Genomic DNA, 19643 nt, shown 5'->3' on the forward strand with positions numbered 1-19643 from the left:
GAACAAATCTCTGCTTCTCCCTCACTAGATATTAGGGACTCTGGACTCCTCCTTCCATTGGGAGGACTGTGTGTGTCCAAGAACTGTGTGTGTCTATGTGTATGTGACTGTAAGTTTATGTGACTGTTACTGTGTGTATGTTATTATGTTTGTGTATGTGTGTGTGACTGTGTGCATGTCACTGTGTATATGACTGATACTATGCGGGTATGTGTATGCAACTTATATGGCGTGTATACGATTGTGTGTATGTGACCGTTGCTTTGTGTATGGCTGTCTCTGTGTTTATGTGACTACATGTGTGCATGTATCGGTGTCTCTATGCATGCGTCAACATATAATAGTGTGATTATGTACAGTATGTGGCTGTGCACATGTTTGTGCGTCCATGTACAGTATGCGACCATGCATGTGTTTGTGTTTCTGTGTATGTGACTGTGGTTATATATTTGTGTGCGGTGTGTGATTGCATGTGACTGTGTACACATGTAAGGGAGATAAAAAAGGCAAGCGATTTAAGGGAGATTTAGAAAAACACAAGACAGAGCAGGTTAGGAGACACACAAGGTGGAAAGAAGAAATGAGAAGAGAAACATAACGAGAGACAGGTAATGTGCAAAGGGTATGATGGGGGTGCAAAGCACCACACAAAGGTTTAGAATGGAAGTGCCAGCATAGGATTAGATTTAGTATGCTTTCCAAATGATTCAATAATGTTAGAAAAACTCTCAAAATGATTTATCTACAGAAGTCGCCATTATACTCTAAGGGAATTGTTGTAGATAAATCATTTGGAAAGTTTTTGAAAACTACTGAATCATGTGGAAAACTTATTAAATCGAGGCCATGAATATACATAGATATACACATAGGTCTCTGTAGCGGATTGTGTTTGGCTGTCCATAAGTTTTATTGTTACACCATTATTCTTTATGGGTTTATCACTTGTAAGCAAAATATTATCTAAGCATTCGTCTGGTTGTTCGGTAGGAGCAGAAAGGATACAAAGTTGAATATCTCCGTTCGACATACAAACAAACTACCGAACAACCATACCACGCTGGGAGAGAAGTGTGGCTCTAATTTACCTCCCCATTGTTCTTCACACCAGCCTGATTGGAAAGTATACGAATGCACTGTGTATTCCCTGGGTGGGCGCCGTTCGACATGCGAACACGCGGCGGTGGCCATCTTGCCATACGAACGCCCAGAGGTGTTTGGTCGTCGAGTGTCTGGAACCCAAATTGGACACTCGACCATGCGAACACTGCAGAGACCTCCATACCTCCACCCATTCGTGAGGAAACACACAAACGGCCCGCCGTTCGTTAGAAATATGCCCACGAACAAGGGGATTCATACGAATCCAGGCAAAGCCTAATATGTCAAGTATTTTCATGCTTTTTACCACACGAACAGAGACCGACTGCAAGGCCAGATTACATGGAACTGCTTTCAGCTATTGCCTCGTGTGCGGTCGGTCAAACGAACACTTCCAGGAAATTCCCGAACCCCTGATCCGATCTGGGTGATTTTTGAGTATGTTGCTCACCCAGATCAGGGCTATCAGTGGATGTAACATTTTGGGGTGTATGTCATGTCTTTGGGGTACATCTGGAAAACGGTGGAAAACGTGTGTTGAAACTGTTCTGTTAATTGTATTATCTCTCAGGCTGAGGGGAGGAGCTGTGTGGGCTTTAACCTGTATGTGATTGGTTAATGTACATTTTTCTGTGGGTGTCTCCCTTGCATGGGATAGATGCATAAAAGCAGGGTATGTGGCATTCAACATCAGTTTTGCTCCTGATACTGTGTGTCGTCCAGTATTGGGAAAGGTGATGGGATATTCGTGGATTGTTTTATTTGCTGCTTATGCTGTGCTTTGTGTGTTAACTACTTGGTCCTGAGCAATTCTTGGATTACCAGCGGTGAAAGTCTATGTGGAACTAGCGCTCCGCTACGGTCTCGATTTAATATTTGCGAATAGGCTTTTCAAATAATCACAATCTGTTTGAAAAACTTTTCAAATGATTTACATACACAGACTTTAAAGATGTAGATAAATCATTTAAATTGTGTTTTCTTACAGGTTGTGATCACTTACAAACGTTATCCAAAACTATCAAATTGAGGTTATAGATAGGCAGGTCTATCAAGAAAGTGCCCCCTAGATTTTGTTTAAAAACAAAATGGCGTGGTAAGGATTAACCTAGGCCTAAACAGCTAAACTGCAAAAAGTCTCCAATTTAAATCAGCTTTGTTGGCCTAGATATTGGCATTCCTTTACTAATTTACCTCACTTCATTTTTTAGTGAATAGACCAATTAGGATACTAGCCTACTCACACACAGAAGATATTTATTAAACTTAATGGGTCCCTAGACAATGTTATTACTATTTTTATTTAAAAAATAATCATAGGCCAGGGTCCATCAAAATGTCAGATATGATAAAGTCTCATGAATACATTAAAGAGGAATAACAAATTTATCTCCAAAATTTATAATTATCTGGCTACCAACCAATATTGGGGTACTTTGATGAACTTATGGGCATCACACTATTTGGAATTAACTAGAATATCCACTAAAGGAACAAGCATCATAACCACTACATCCCACTGCAGCAGTCATGGTTCCACAAGTGCCCTGATGGTCAGTAGTCTAAAATCTTAGTAGGTCCCACTGGGCACCTTGAACACAGCCTCTGATCTCCTGTCTCTCCTGGAGGCAGGCCGTCTTTAACGCGGGGCAAACGGGGCAGCTGCCCAGGGCCCTTTTATTTCTAGGGGGCCCAAGGCAGCTGCCCCACTGGCCCCAATGCCCTTGACAACTATCTTCCCCCCACCCATGGGCCCCCGGTGCATCCTGGGGACGCACACTAAGGAGACCCATGCACTAAGGGCCACCCGGTGGGTGTTTGTAACCAGGAGCCCGGTCGCGCGCTGTGGCCCTTTAACAGCACGACTGGGCCCCTTTGCATTTTGGCAGTATGGGAGGAAGTGACTGCCATGAGTCACTTCCTCCCAGAGAGAGAGAGAGACGCACGGGAGAGACCACACCAGGGAAGCAGAGATGAGGGGGGCAGGTCCGGATTGCCAGTCGGCAACCCCAACAGCCTCAGCCACCACTCTGGACACCAGGGAAGAAATTCCTCAAGGTAGAAAATGGGGAGTAGATTTAAAAATGTGTCAGCATGTCTGTGTGTCTGTCAGTGTATGATTGTGTGTCTCAGTATGTCTGACAGTGGATGTGTGTCTCAGTATGTCTGACAGTGGATGTGTGTGTCAGATTTTCTGTCAGTATGTGTGTGTGTGAGTGTATGTTTGTGTCAGTAAGCCTGTCAATGGGTATGTCAGTATGTCTGTCAGTGTGTCTTTGTGTGTCTGTGTGTCAGAATGTCTGTCAGTGTGTGTCAGTATGCCTGTCAGGGTATGTGTGTCAGTATGTGTGTCAGGGTATGTGTGTCAGTATGTGTGTCAGTGTGTTTGTGTCTAGGTGTGTCAGTATGTCTCTCAGTGTGTTTGTATGTCTGAGTGTGTCAGTATGTCTGTCTGTGTCAGCATGTCTATCAGTATATATGTGTGTTTATGTCAGGGTATGTGTGTGTCAGTATGTCTGTCTGTGTGTATGTGTCATTATGTCGGTCCATGTCTGTGTAAGTATGTATGTGAAAGGTGTGATTGCATGCCAGGGAGTGGGGGGTGCCCAGGGGGTCCAAAACAATGCTTTGCCCAGGGTCCTAATGATATTAAAGATGACCAATAATGTCAGCTGAGAGCTCTCAATGAGCATGGTCCAACATTGGTCATAGCTAGTTCCATATGTGCAGGTGCCAAAGGGTCCATTCTAAAATAATATAACTACATACAGTGGGACAGTAGGATGGTGCCAGAACATCCCTGGAACCATAACCACATCAGGCTGGTGGGCTGAGGAACAGTGTTAGTAATACAGAGATGTATTCTAAAGTGCCCCTTCAAGAAGACAATGTCAGCTGCTTAGAAGTAGAAGAAAAGAGCCAGCAGGGGTCCAAGCTGCAAAAGAAAGGATGGAGTAGCTTCCTTTTTCAAAATTGTGACCACAGTTTCCGTATAAAACACTTAAGGAGCATTCCAGATGAGGAGTGATTTTATTTATTTATTTAAACGGGACTAGTTAATCTTGACTTGCAATCTTGATGACTTGGGCAGGTGGAATAGAACCTCAACAGTAAGTCAGACAGTAGTCTGCATAATAGATGAGTGAGTTCTGTCTAGGCGGTCTCAGCTGCTAATCTAGAACTATGAAAATTTTTCTCTACAGCTTATTCTCTTTATAATCAAGTTATAATTGGTATTTTTCTTGTGCTGGGTGAGAAGGCCATCCTCAGTTACAATGAGCTAGTCTATGATTCCATTAAGCTCCTTATTAAATTGAAAAATATCTGCAGTAATATTAAATCCTTATTTTGTCAATAGGTCCTGGATACAGAGAGGGAGTCCCCATCAGGAAAATAAAGTTGGTGCAGGGGGCCCTCACCAGGTACTCTTCAAGAGTGATTAGCTGAAGAAACCTTAACCAATGAGAACAGCATTTTATTGGGCCTCTAATGCCTATTCGCTCAAGTAACAGTCTTAATGTAAAGATTGTCTGGCAGTATATCTGGACCTTGCTTTTCTTTGGCCATTATAATAATAACAACAAAGTAGTTAACCAGGAAAGGTACATTCAGATTACTCTGGTTTCCAAGTACCACATTGGGATGTTACTTTTGCCCGACATCCAGTGGATATTACTATTACCCAATTTAATGGTACTCATTTTATCTACCTGGGAAGGATGAAGGGCTGAGTCAACCCTCCCAGGAAATGCACCTGCGACCCCCAATGATTGAACAGATTCTGCTGATGATGCATTAGCTCACTGAAAATGCAGGGGCATTTCAAGTATCCAAGTACCTGGTGAGATATATCCTGCTTCCAATGACCACCGCAAACTGTCCAAATGGTTTCCCTCCTGCTGCTGCTTTATAAAGCACGGTATGTGGCTGTCTGTAGCCACATGGATGGATCTGCAGATGTTTCAGCAATGAGCTCTCGTAGAACTCTAAAAATGTGGAACTTGGCTAGACTCTCCCAGCCTTAAACCTGTATTCTCTGTTTGTGCTGATTTCCTTTATTGCTTTTTGTACATTCTTATACTGTCAGGCTTTTAGAGAAAAAAATAATCTTTCAAGTGTAATCATATAAAAACAATCTACTTGTCTGTATTTCTTGCTTGCAATAATGACACCTAGTGGGAAATTATGGACAGTGAGTCTATTTCACAAAACATACTTAATCCACTTTCATTTTTCAGGGTCCCCTCCTTAATTAAAAAAATATATATTTTCTTAAAAAAATCAACTTTATTCTTTTACTTTTTCTTTGTTTTGTTTTTACCCAGAAGCAAGCACTCTCGTCACAATATATTGCTCATTTAGAACCTCGTCACTACTTTATACTGGCCAGTCACTACTCATTAAAAAGCATGTCACTAATGCTAGAGGGTAGCAGCTGGTTACCAAAGGCAATCTTATTTCAGTAGTGACAGAGCTACAGGCAGCTGCTACTAAAAGGATGTCACTAAATAGTGACTTACAGCTCCCACTATTTTATAACCGCTACTTAGCGACTACTTTATAACTTTTCTCTATCTGTAATGATAATTTAAGCCAGATGAGGAGCTACATTTGTGACAAGACCAGTGTGCCACTGTATTTAAGGTAAGCAAGTCTATTATGATAGAAAAAAAAACCACTCTAATGTTAGAAATACATGTTTGTATTCCTACTTTTATAGTGTTCCTTTAAAGTACTTCTGAAAGGATTGAAAATCATAATCTGTGAATATTAGATGTTTTTAAAAATAAAAATTTTTCATATTCTGTATATTTGCTTCTTGCTTTTGAACATCTTAACAAAAAATGGCTAGGTAAAAAAAGAATGAATGTATTTCCAAAGGTTAACATACAACGTAAAAATGTCAAAATTTAAAATGAACCAACCTAGACTCATGAACAATTTGACAATTTTAGTCTAGCCTCATAATTTATCCGTACATTCTAATCATCAAATTAAACAAGATGGTCATTTATCTATCGTAATTAATGCACAATCTGAAAGCAATGAGAACATCTGTTGTAGACTGATTGGAATATAATTTTGCTTGACATTACGAAGCAGAGGGAAGTCTATTGAACAGAGCCTGGCACTGACAGATGGAGCAAAATATGAGACACTAGTAATAAATATTAATATTTTGCAAATATGTTTCATGTTAGCCCACATCGACATTCTATTTAAGTATAAAGAATTTAATAATGAACTGTGATGTACCTTCACTGTGGTCAAGGTTTATGGTTTGCTCCATGTCAGCGTACGTGCGGTTGGCGTGACTTAAAGGCTTCTTGATATAGGTTTCCATTAGATGAACTATATCCATACGGTTAATCTTAGTGAGGCACTGGTTTAAGACGGTATCTGAATGAAAAACGACAAAAAGATTACAATCAATAATACTTTAAGAATTTTTTATTTTTTTTAATTGTCACCCGATTTACCTGTGGCGTTCTTTCCATCCCTTTCAAGCCAATATTTTAGCAGTGCATGGCTCTGATCTTGTAAAGAATTGGGATTTTCAACTCTTATTTGGTGCACTTGTTCTTCTGTGAAATCCAGGTCCCTTGCAAGTTCTGCAAAGCAGAATTTAGTATTAATATTCTCATACAAAGTCCCATCTAACTGCTTGATTGGTCAACAATCACCTATTTCAAATAAAACGGTAGTTATTAATACACTAAGCAAAAGTTGGTAAGATCTGAAAATCTCTATTGCATGTGCCTTTTCAAAAACTGCCTTTGGTCAAATGACAGTGTTGAGCAAGCTTAATTAGCAAATCTACAGAGAGTGGTCTGGACATTTTAGGACTCATCGGTCCACTGAATTCTGTCTATGCTTCCTTCTTATTATACAATGCAGATACAGAAATGAAGTCAGGTTATCGAAAAATGTTCTCCTTTAGGAGATATAGCAAGCAGCAACATTTAAAGGGACACTAAAGGCAACTATCTCAATGCAGTGTCCCTGACGTTTTAGTCCTGCAATTTTGAAAAAAAAACATTGCGGTTTATTAGATACAGCAGTGTTTTGATTGCAGGGCTAAACACATCTTTAGTGGCTGTCTTCATGACAGCTACAAGAGGGTGCTTTCGCAGCAACGGAGCTTGACTCGACATTGAACGTCAGATTTTGGAGGTATTCATTTCCTCCTGTATTCTGAACGAGATTTTCACCATTAGATTTTCATTGTTATTACATTTTGGGAGACTAAATGTCTCCACTTAAAAATGTACATGGATTTTTGCATGTTTTTTTGTGAGAAATTTCTTTAATTTCCTACATATCCAACAGCTCAGACTTGTCGAGAATGTTTCAAATATTCTAAGAGTGTGATGCATGAAGTTTGCAGTCAGAAGACAGAGGTGCAAATGATGACGCTTTTCCTCAGATACTTCAAGGTTAGTATGAAATTGTTTAATTTTTCAAGGTGTTATTTATTTTTACCATGTGCAGTTTAAACTGAAATGCATAAAGAGACACACGTGGTTGGAATTCTCTGAATACCATTAGTTACAAGATGATTATACAGGCACGGAAGCTATTCTCTAAAATTTTCTCAAAATTACTACAGGCACAAGATGTTGTTTCTTTGGTACTTAGAGGACTCTAGACTCACATTTTTAAATTAATTTTGACATCTTTGTCACCGAAAATATTGTTCCAGAGGTTATGGATCTAAGGGTATGTGCTTTTTCATGTTTTGGTAATTCAGAGAGGTTGTGTGTAACAGATCACCTGGCCCCCAACTGGGTACCTCTGTTGATGGATGTTCCTAGTTCTTTCCCGAGCGCTCCAAGCACTCCACTAGGCACCATAACCACCGCAGACCCCACAAACCGCCGCAGCTTGGTTGGGGTCTCGCTGTCTTCCACCCACATTTTTTTTTTTTCAAGCAGTGAGTACATCTTACATGTCAAAATAAAATGTCAGAAATAAATCTGCCATGGAAGCTATTCTCTAAAATATTCTCAAAATTACTACAGGCACAAGATGTTGTTTCTTTGGTACTTAGATGACTCTAGACTCACATTTTAAAATTAATTTTGCCATCTTTGTCACCGAAAATATTGTTCCAGAGGTTATGGATCTAAAGGTATGTGCTTTTTCATGTTTTGGTAATTCAGAGAGGTTGTGTGTAACAGATCACCTGGCCCCCGACTGGGTACCTCTGTTGACGGATGCTCCTAGTGCTTCCCGAGGGCTCCAAGCACTCCACTAGGCGCCATAACCACCGCAGACCCCACGAACCGCCGCAGCTTGGTTGAGGTCTCGCTGTTTTCCACCCACTCTGGACCCAAGACCACGATCCAGCTTCCAGTAGGTAGACCTCTCGTATAATCCAGAGATCAGGAACAGCTCTTACAAGAGTTAAAGATCATACTCTGGGGAGTATAGTGATTATAGCAATCCCCAGAGTGTAGGTCTTCAATCCCCCAAACATGAGCCAAGAGTTCATGAAGGGTAGAACAAGTCTCCAGGTTTATTGACGCCCAGGTAGGCCTTGTGGGGCACAGGACACAGAATTAACAGACCAATAAAAACAGAGTCTTACATGCAGACACTCCCCTACAGTGTATACAATCCCTCCCATCTGCCTGTGATACAATTAACAAAGACAATGGGCTAACTCAATTAACTCTAAACAGAAAAAACATACATTTTTTACAAACCCCAAAATGTACCCCAAAATACAACATATCCCCACAAAAGTCTTAGCCCCGATATGGGTGAACAACATATCCAAAAATCACCCAGATCGGTTCAGGGGTTCAGGAATTTGGAAGAATTCCTGGAAGTCTTATTTTTGCCCCACTGTGCACATGGTCCCGTCCCCAAAACAGTTCCATACACTCGATGACAAAACACCGCTGAACAATTTAAGATGGCGGCCGCCGCCACATGTTTGAATCTGTTCCAGTTAAAAGTTCAAGGGGCAGAAACAGTACTTTTGAATATGGGTTATCACATGGCCCATAATCCCAGGGTAGGAGGCTGGCAAAGAGGCCCCTCCAAAAACCAGTGGCGAAGTGGATTACGTCACATTGTGCAACTGTTTGCATGAAATATTTACCCCATTTGATACACATCTAGCCCCAAAATCCTTGTCTGACCCTGCTCAATAACTCATTGAAACATTTTGGCCTCTTTAAGTGGGCACATAACATTTGTACGGCAACATGGATCTGTATGGCCAAAATTACTACAAGGCCGGCCTCCCCTTTCCCTTCAGTACTTGAAAGAAATAGGTAAATTTACACAATGGAGTATTTCACAACTTCTGTACATGACGTCATAAATCATTTCGATAAGATTTGGAACTGTTCCATTACTCTTAACACTTCTTGCCCTCCTCAAGTACTCTGTATGTTCTGCCTTTTCATTCACCTCTTATTTGTCCTTCTAGACGTCCATCACTTACTGTACAGATTGTAAGGTTTCAAAGCTTAAGTGTCATTTGTAGTCAATCTGTTTTTTTTGTCTGTTTTACTCTACAACTAATATTATCTACTCTTACTATATTTGCTATGGTGAAATTCAAACGCTTTGTTACAAAATCTTAAACTGTTCCCCTGCATTTTAAATTGTTATTCTAGAAACATTTCCCAAATGATAACACAACTTGTAGATGGATAAAAAGATATCCAGAATCATTTTAAATTGTTATTCTAGAAACATTTCCCAAATGATAACACAACTTGTAGATGGATAAAAAGATATCCAGAATAATTAAACAAATAGGAACTATTGCTTCAAACTTACCTTTACTTTTTCTAATGACCATTTATATTCTGTACCCGGGACCACTGTGAGATAGGTAGCTTTGTTTGCAATGAACAGATCAGGAATCCTTCCATGGTCATACTAAAGCACAATTTTCTTTTAGCTTTCAACTAATATTCTGTAAGCAGCATTCATATTACAAATAAAAATGGGCACACATAGAATATCAGTGATGTTTTTAATGAAAAAAGAGTGCAGCAAAGTAGTAGTAGTAGTAACCACCAATGCGATAGGCCTGATTCAAGGGCTTTCCGTGGTGACTGGTCCCCGTTTTCCCCTCTTTCACCACTTTTTGTAGCTCAACACTTTTGGAGATCTTCAGTTACGTGTCCATTTTTAGTTACAAACTGCATCCAGAATAGTAGTTGAAAGCGAGTATTTATTAATTATGCCTGAACTATAGTATAATCGCAAGTAATATCTGATGCAATATCCAACTGCTTACAACAAGGGTAATCTCTTGCTTTTTTAATCCATAGCCACTAGTAACATCATTTTCAATGAAAGTCCACCAAGTTCACACACCCATTTCTGCTTTCATTCATGTATAGGGCAAACATGTAGTTAGATGTGAAAAATGTTGCCTTCAAAGGTCATTCACTAAGATTTTCCTGCTTAGGACATGGACAGTACTGACAATAAGGTTATTTAATTGAGCAGCATATAGTAGATTTAAGGCTCTGGGGGTAGGCAGGTACCTGTCCAGCTGAAGCCAAGGTGATCAGCAATGTAGGCCAATCTTTGTTCCGTTCTCTCTTGATCTTCCTGTGAATCTAGATATCGTTAAACAAAATAACCAGATAAAATCACCAGATAAAGATTTTTTTTTTTAAAGAAGTAAAACAAAATAAAATAATATACATAGAGGGATTGATTTATTCTTCATTTTACTTTAACAATCGAAAGTGCTTTAGGGCCATTATAAAACAGGTAAGTAGAAGTTATCATTGTAAGCAAAATAAAGATATTTTAAAAATACCAGTAGCCAACATATATATATTTAATTTACCATTTTAAAGGGAATCAATCATTGCAAGGCCATGTGCTTTTTACATTTATACATAAGGCCCCATAGTAAGCCAATTAAATATTGCTTTAATTTATTTCAGCCTCTACTAAAGATTTATAATGAATTTGTCCTTTATGATATTTTAAATCTATGCAATGTTTTCACAAACATTGTGATCCATACGATAAAGTAATGAAAGAAATTTGGAGATTTGCAACAAAAGCATAAGGGTTTAGAGTAAAGGACTGTGGATAATCACTGCTGTTCATTTTTACTGCATTTATGATGGATTCCCTTTAATTTAAATAAATAGTGTGGCTGAGTTATATCTTCCAAATTATTAGGAACAGAGCACAGATCCAAAATTGTCATTTTATCTCATAAGTAGGCATACGATAAGTGCTACCACTGCATTGAAGAAAAGTGTAACAAAGGAGAGAAAAAAACAAGTTATTGGGAGGCCTGCAGAAAAGTGAGTTTCTCAATTATTTAAGCAATATTCTGTTCTGAATATAAACCAGTTATGCTGTTAAAGGGACACTATAGTCAGTCTGGGTGCAGTGTCCCTATCTTTTAAACCCTGCAATGTAAAACACTGCAATTTTTTTAGAAACTGCAATGTTTACATTGCAGGGTTAAGTCCACCTCAAGTGGCCGTCAGTATTACAGCCACTAGAAGTGCTTCCGCTGCTCTTACCTAGTAAACTTGATGTGGAAGAACCCATAGGAAACCAATGATTCAGTGCTTTTCTGTGGGGAAGGTTGAATGCGAGCACGGCTCTCGCTGCACATGGGCATTAGGTCCCAAATGCTCCTCGATAAGGTGCATTGGACTACGCCAGAAGAGGCCATGCCTCCTCCATGATATTGCAGGAGGTGGACGGGTAAGAAGTTAGGTAAAATATTTGTTTTTTGTTTTATTTATATTGGTTTCTTGAATTGTGTCTACTTATTTTTTAACAAACCACAAGGTCATCTGTGCCTGTGTGAATGCAAATACAGAATGATAGAAAAATGATGCCCAGTAAGCGCACATGCACAGGCCATCAGAGGAACATTATAGCTCGGAAATGATGGGAATGATATAGGGGTAAAATAATATGTACTGTACACCACATATCACTCCAGTAAATTATTTAATAATGTTTAATGAGGTTAATAGCAGAATTGTTGTCTTCAACAAAAAAAAAAAAAAACGGGACAGTCCCTCTTTAAAAGTTAAACCACTTCATTGAATGGTCCTTATATAACAAATGCATTTCTACCCATGAGTTACCATTCCAAACAATCCTGGAATTAAATATATATGTGTTTATTTCCACCCAAAGCATATATTACCAAATTGAGGCTAAATTCTTTTTAGCTAAAATCAGAATGTTCACTGCCAATTTATTGCCTAAGGATTATTCTAATCAACTGTTGGGATGTTATACAGAGTATCCACTGGGAAAATGTGCAATGATTCAGCTTGATAATATCTGCAAACACCACATTTTATCAGCAATAAAGATCAAAGTAGGAATGAACTTGTTAATATAAATAAATGTGCATAGTTACAGTTACTAAGCCATAAATATAGGGAGTTGGCAAAAGGGTCGACCAAAATAGTAATGCCGGTAGTGTTAGGAAAATGGGGCCTAGACAGTTAGGGAATGAGGATAAATGTACTGACGATTAGTTGTCAGACGTTTTCCAATCAATTCAACGTCCTGCAACTGTTACCCCTAATATATACCTCCATCCAGAAACTTTATTAATTTTACTACATCAAAGATAACATTTGTTAAACTCTTGTCGAAATCAGAAAGCACTATATGTACAAATGTGATCACTGATATCTGGTATATGAAGCACATAATGCAGATTCTGGTATAATTCCAATCCATCTTGGAAAATATAAGAGTTTGTTCTCCCTTCATTTTTGTTTGTGTGTTGTTACCTGCTTTGTATTTTAAAGTGTAAGTCCCTAGCTCTGCCATTAGTTTCAACAGAGAAACATTGTCCAATTTACTTTTCTCCACTCTACTTATTAGCTTCTAGTTCACTTCAGGCAATTAAAAGTGAAACAAAAAAAAAATAATTTTTCCATCAGGGTATACCAATTAGCAAGGAAATCACATGTCTGCAGGTCTCAATCCTCAATTTATTCAATCATTTGGTGAAATTGTATTGTTAATGCTTTATAAAGCATTCACAATATCCAATCTTGAGATTTTCCACAGAAAATAACTACACATAGGACATAAAACCAGACACGACATACACAAACACAGCCATAATCACAAAAATAAACAAACAAAACAAAAAAAAAAAACTTTTTACAAATCACAGAAATTATAAAATCTATGACATGCAGAGCAGAGGGATTCCCACTCTTTATGGCAAATACCTTGATTATTGTCATGACAATGCTCATCTGGGATGCGCTGTATTTGTGTTTCAATTAAATCATCCCATATTGGTCTTGTGTCAAAGATATCTTCAGGAAACGATTGCTGTGGTGCATCCATTACAGGAATATTTTCAATTACAGAAATGTCAAAGGCACTACTTTCATCATCAGATACTGACTCTTGCTCCCTTTCAGCCTGTGTGAGTCGGTCCACAAGCTTTGATGCTTCATCACTTATATCCTCAAAGAAATCAATAGAGTTCTTATACATTTCGAAAAAACGTTCTTGTTCATCACTTATGGAGGTGGCTGTTTGTGAGGGTGGTAAACTTTTTGCTTTAACTGGTAGTCTTGAAGAATGCACCTTTGGTTTCGTCACTTCACTCATTTCTCCTTCAAAGATGGGCATGGAACTATCCGTAATTTCGCTTTGAGTCTCAGCATAGCTCCTAGTTTTAGTTGTGCGTTTAGATTTTGTATTTGAAGATGAATGGGCATCTGACTCAGATTTACTTCTGCTATCTTGTTTTATTGGTATCTTACTACCAACTTCCGACAGTTTGGACTCAGATGTTTCTGAAAATGAAAATTGCTGCTCAGATTTTTGTACAGATGATTTTACAGGAATTTTTGACTTTGGCTTATGATCTTCTGCATTAGTGATTCCATCTATTAGCAAACTACCTTCTGTGCAAAGTTGAGAGGATCTGGAATGTTCTTCAGATACAGATGAAGTGGACCTTACAGGAATTTTTGACCTAATTTCAGTTGACGAACCATGTTCCATAGCTGCAGTTGGAATTTCAATTACTGATTTTTGATCTTCTGGTGAAGAATCGGGTGATTCATCTATCTTTCCAAAACGAGTAAAATCTAACTCCATGTCAGTCTCCAATTTTTCAGGCGATAAAGACAATGAATCCTTTGAGGTATCACAGCTTAATTGCCTTTCCAATATATTTGTTGATATTTCCTCAGCTATTGGTGACTCCAAATCATCCTTTCTGGGAGATAATCCAGATGCAGAGACACCCATCTTAATAGGAATCCTTGATTTCTGTTCTAATTTTCCGACTTCTGTGTCCACAGCATATGCTGTTTCTAAATCGTCTTCATCTATTTGTGCTTCGCACAAATTTGTTGACATTTCTGTGGTTTCCTGAAATTCATTTACTGATAAATCAGTTTCGACTGGGGTGAATGGGTCAGACAAACATTCAGGATTAGGTGACTCTTCTTCACCACTCTCTTCTTTTATATCTTCTTGTACTGGCTCTACTCCACATTGCTGACCGATTTGGAAAAAATGAAAGCTTTCATCGGCATAGGTTCTCTTAGTCATATCTATTGCACCACTGCGGGTCATTTCAAAAAGTTTTCCTTCCTGAAACAAAAAAGGATTCTGTTCACTGGTTGGTGTACCTTCTTCTGTGGGTGTGCGTGCAGGAGTGGTATCAGGTGTTGTTCCCTGTGAACGTTTGTCTACCATCAATCCGAATATCTTTTGTTCTTCTTCTTTAACTCGTGCTTCAAAGGCTTCATCATCTTCTCTAATTGAACTCCAGTCAGGATCAGCATCTGGCTTAGTTACTATCACTTTGTTGCACTGGTCCTCAAATGTATCATGTGATAAGACATGTTTTCTAAAGCTTTCATCTGTTTCATTGCTTGATGAGCACCAAGGTGTTATGTTCGTGTCCGACTGCATATTATCCAGTGGTTCTCCCCTGAGTTCTAAGTCATGGTCTCTACTTAAAGACTCCTCAGTCAAACTTCTGTCTTTGTTTAGTAAAATGTTTTCTTCTTCCTCTGTATCTGCTAAACTATCATGGCTGGTAAAAAAGTGTTCAAATGGGACATTTTCATATGGACTTGTTATCTCTGGAACATAGTCCCTACTTTTAAATGATTCCCCATCTGCTAGTACAGGAACTGCAAAGGCCACTTCATCTATTTGTTTGGGTGTAGAAGGCATTATATTATAATCCGTTTCGATTACATTTTTTGATGTATCAAACAAGTTTTCTTTTTCTGTGAAATTATCTTTTACTGGTGATATCAAAGATATACAATCATGTTCCATGGTATAAGATACACCATGATCATCTGAAACATGGTCTAGGCACTGAGTGGTATAATTGTCTTTGAAAACATCTACACTAGTTGATGTACTCTCACTAGTAGTAAAATGGTAAGGAAATATATTTTCTAGATCATCACTATTGTTCGAGGTTTTATTTTGTTGATTACTTTTTTCTTCTTTGTCCACATCAACACTTACATTATCTATATCAACATAAGTCTGAGTTACTGGCCCATTAGGACTCATTGGTTTCACTGAGTCTAGGCCCTCAATCACGGAGTCATCCATTTTATCCTCGGTGCTATCAGAATAAATGCCCATTTTACCCCTTATAATGTTGGTACTACCATGTTCTACCTGTACTGTTTTTTGTGATTCCTCAAATTGTTGTTGATTCTCTTCTATCTTGAAAGAATCTTTAGCAAGTGTAATTGGTTGAAACGATGTTTCTTCAGGACTTGAACTAGAATCTAAGCTAGGTGGTAATGGTGATGGAGGCTGAACTCTAATAACAGGGTCCATGAGCAGACCAGAGTCAGCACCCTTTTTAAGTTGTGTTAGTTCTGGTTCACTTTCTGATGAAGATGAACTTTTCCTGCTTTCTACAGACATCACTACTATTTGCACATCCTCATCTTGAACTAATTTTATATCACCATCTTCTAGGTCATCATCATTTACATTCTTTGGATCATTTTGTATGGCACATTCTTGTTTGAACTCTTTTTTGTGTTCCCTTTTCAGCTTTGCTTCCTGTTCAAGTTCATCAAACATTTTGACCTTTGTAACCATTTTGAACATTTCTTCTTCAGGTGTAAATCTTCTTGTTGGTTTATTTTCTGAATCATCTTCAGGTTCTTCAGCAACTTCTTGAATTACACCTGGTTTTGGAAGCATAGAAAATGCCTGTAAATCTTGAGTTTTGGGGGTAACCTCGTAACTTATTTCTTCAGAACTGGGAGTGTCTGGAGAAAGAGGACTTTTTCCTGAGCTCTCCATGAGGGATGTCTGTTCTATACTATCATCCTCAGCACTTCCATCTGGATCTCTGAGAATTCTAGAGCGCAAAGTCAGCTCTGTGGTCAGATCTGACTTAAGACCTGTGTGAAGACTAATGGATCCCAATGGAATTCCAGATTTAAATTTATTTTCCACTGGACTACTCTCAAGGGAATCATGACAAGGTGATTCTTTGCTTGGACTTGGCTCTAAAGAATCTGGAGTTTTACGAGAAGAGTTATCTTCTAAAACTGGGCTTGCTTCTAAGGAATCTTTGTGACTGATTGCTATTGATTCATCAGCTAGTGGGCTGCCTGCCTCATCATCTTGGGAAGTAAATTTTAGTTCAAGTCCTTGGGAGCTTTTAAGTGTCATTAAAAGTTCAGACGTTACTGGAGAATGTCCAATTGCTTCCGTGCATTCTGACAGACTTGCAGTTGCAATTGATTGCTCGGCATGGAAAGCATCCTGTTTTGTGAAGGTTTCACTAGAAGTTTGGACCCCATTAGGTAATTGTTTAAAATTATCACTGGGTGGTAAAATAGTTTTACATTCAACTGGTTGACTTTCCTTTTCAGAGTACAAATCAGTTTCTTCCACTTTGGAAGGTGGCTTACACGATATGGTTGAAGACGTTTTTAATTCTTCATCAGCCTTCTTGGGTGAAAACGAGAGGCTTTCAGGGCTTGTTCCTGGAGTCTCAGCTAGACCTTCATGTTTGTAGCTATCCTCTGAGCTCATATGGGGTGTATTATCTAGTAAACTGCCAATTGGAGAATTAGCAACTCCATCCTTAAGACTATCAGAACTATCATCATATGTTCCACTTTGTAAATGCAGAGCTGGAAGAAACCCATCTGTGCCATCATCCGAAGGAAATGCAACATTAAAAGGACTAATAAGAATTTGATCTAAGTTTAACTGAGCTCCTTCAGCTTCTGGAAGATGTTTGAACTGTAAATATTTATCATTATCCTCAAGTTCTTCCTTAATAACATCAGAAAAATCTGTGGATGTTTTTCTATCAGGACTAATCTGTGGATCCCCTTCCTGATCACTAATGCTTACTCTTAATTTAACAGTAGATCGCTTTTTGGAGCTCTCTTCATTAAAAAACTGATAAGACATTTCATTTAATTTAGGAGTCTGTCTCTCTCCTTGCACATTAGAATATGAAGTAGAGGTTTCTTCATATCCTTTTTTATGCTCAGATGATTTTAAAGGGCCTAGTTCTTTCTCAGCCATCTGTACGTTATACCTGTCACTTGAATGTTCTGTATCTGTACAATCTAGCTGTAATTTAGACTGCTCATCTATGTGCATTTCTGTATCTTTTACTAGACAAGCAGTTTTGCTCTCTATAGATGTTGATTTTTGTATTGGAGCTTTTACTGCTTTGTACTCAAACAGTCCTGACTTTTCTTTTGATGGATCGTGGCCAGCTTGAAAAGCTCTCATTAACTCACGAACAGACATAGTTTCTTCTAGTCTCTCTGTTTTAGCAGACGGGGAAATGGGTGGTTGGGCTATTTCATCTACTCTTTGTGTTTTGGAATATTGAGAAATGGATGGTTGGGCTATTTCATCTACTTTTTGTGTTTTGGAATATTGAGAAATGGATGGTTGGGCAATTTCAGCTACATTTTGTGTTTTAACAAGTTCATTTACAGCATCCTTAACTGGTGCTTTGCTTGGTACACTTCTAATACCCTTTTGCTCCTCTTCTACACGTTTTTGAAGAGCCTTTACTTTATCTTTTATTGATCCAATTGGAGTTTCCTCAATTACTGGTGAAACCTCCTTCACATCAGTAGAATTTGCAGTAAGGCCTACTTCGTCATCTAACGATTCCTCAGAACTAAACTTTTTTAGTCCAGATTGGTCATTCATGCCCTGTAGCTCTCCTTCCTTTAATCTTTCCTTGAGTTTTCTTCGGATCGGCTTTTTAATTTCTAAAGGTATTTTACGTTGTTCTTTTTTTTCTATTTCACCTGCCTGAGTGACTTCAGATGAGTAAGCATTCAGATCATTAGTGAGATAATTCACTATTTCTGTCATGTCAGATTTTACTGTTGGTTTCTCTCCTTTGCCGATTCTTATTTCTACACATGGCGTTTCTTCAAGAAGTGCACTCAGTTTGGCTTCTTCAACTTCATCTTCTCCAACAATAACCCATTCCTCTTCTTTGCTGTAGCGTCTTGAAGCATGTGCACCCTCAAATGAAGTTTCTTCTCTGGTATAACGTCCAGTTCTAAGAATTTCATTAACCTTTTCTAAGTCTTCTTTTACTTGTTCAACAATTTCGAAAGGTTCTCCCGGATCCTCACTGTTTTTTTCAATGTCCTTCTGCTTGACAGAACTTGTCTTCTGAGATGAATCAGTTGTTAGAATTGCAGTCATTTTAATCAGATCTTGCTTCATCTCACAGACTTCAGAGAGCAAATCAGGACTTGCCAACACTGGCACATCATTAACAAGATGGCTTTTCAGGATGGATGTCTCTGTGGATTCTGTCTCTTCATCATCTTTGAGGTGAACGAGAGATATTAAAATAAAATGGCAATCAAAACAGAGACTGAATAATGTAATAATGAAGGAAATAATTACGACTTTGTCTGAGGTGGAATAGGTGTAAATGCAATGGTTTGTATGGCTGGTGGATCCAAACGTTCTTGAATATCATGCTAAGGAAAAAAGGTAACTGGGAAGGAAAATGGGCAGGAAATAACTTGCTTAAAATGCACACTAAACCACATTCGCTCATACAACACAACAACAATTTGAGACAAAACAACAAATGAATAAATTAATAAGCTGAATAAAAAAACACCATGAAGTTGTACACAGGCATCTCAAGATTGTTCAGATGCTATACATCAATAGAAATAAAAAATAGGAACAAGTGTTGTAATTGCTGAACGTGGATTGCTTCTAAGTGAAAGCCAGTGGTAGCAAACTGTCAGAAAAAAATGGTTACATCTATATGTACAAGTTGTCATTTTTATAAAGATGTCATCACAAGAAAATGAATGAGTGGATCTGTGTGTCAAACTACTGGAAGTCCGATGCTTACTCAGAGGCTTGCAATAGAATGCAAACAATAGCAAGATGTGTAATGTGACACATTTCATTGTAACATCTTGTGAAAATGTAAATTGGCATTATCCTTATCAATTCTAAATCCTGTATTTTTCTAAAAAAATAATAATAATGATAAGATAGACAAGATATAGCAACTG

The 19643-nt window shown here is 38.4% G+C and overlaps 1 protein-coding gene across 49 annotated transcripts in view; it reads right to left on the reverse strand.

Annotated features, from left to right (window-relative positions):
- ANK2 (ankyrin 2) overlaps positions 1 to 19643 on the reverse strand; it is a 540585-nt gene that overhangs the window by 32969 nt on the left and 487973 nt on the right. For 25 of the 49 annotated variants that reach the window (XM_063458296.1, XM_063458304.1, XM_063458330.1 and 22 more), the window contains 4 exons: positions 13320 to 18929; positions 10620 to 10694; positions 6582 to 6713; positions 6358 to 6501 (listed from right to left, as the gene is read on the reverse strand). In XM_063458296.1, coding sequence (XP_063314366.1) covers positions 6358 to 6501; positions 6582 to 6713; positions 10620 to 10694; positions 13320 to 18929 — 5961 coding nt within the window. The remainder of the gene's footprint in view (positions 1 to 6357; positions 6502 to 6581; positions 6714 to 10619; positions 10695 to 13319; positions 18930 to 19643) is intronic. The other 24 variants (XM_063458335.1, XM_063458311.1, XM_063458313.1 and 21 more) reach the window with 1 other exon arrangement.

The sequence above is a fragment of the Pelobates fuscus genome, chromosome 6, assembly GCF_036172605.1.
Source record: "Pelobates fuscus isolate aPelFus1 chromosome 6, aPelFus1.pri, whole genome shotgun sequence".
NCBI classification, from domain to species: domain Eukaryota; kingdom Metazoa; phylum Chordata; class Amphibia; order Anura; family Pelobatidae; genus Pelobates; species Pelobates fuscus.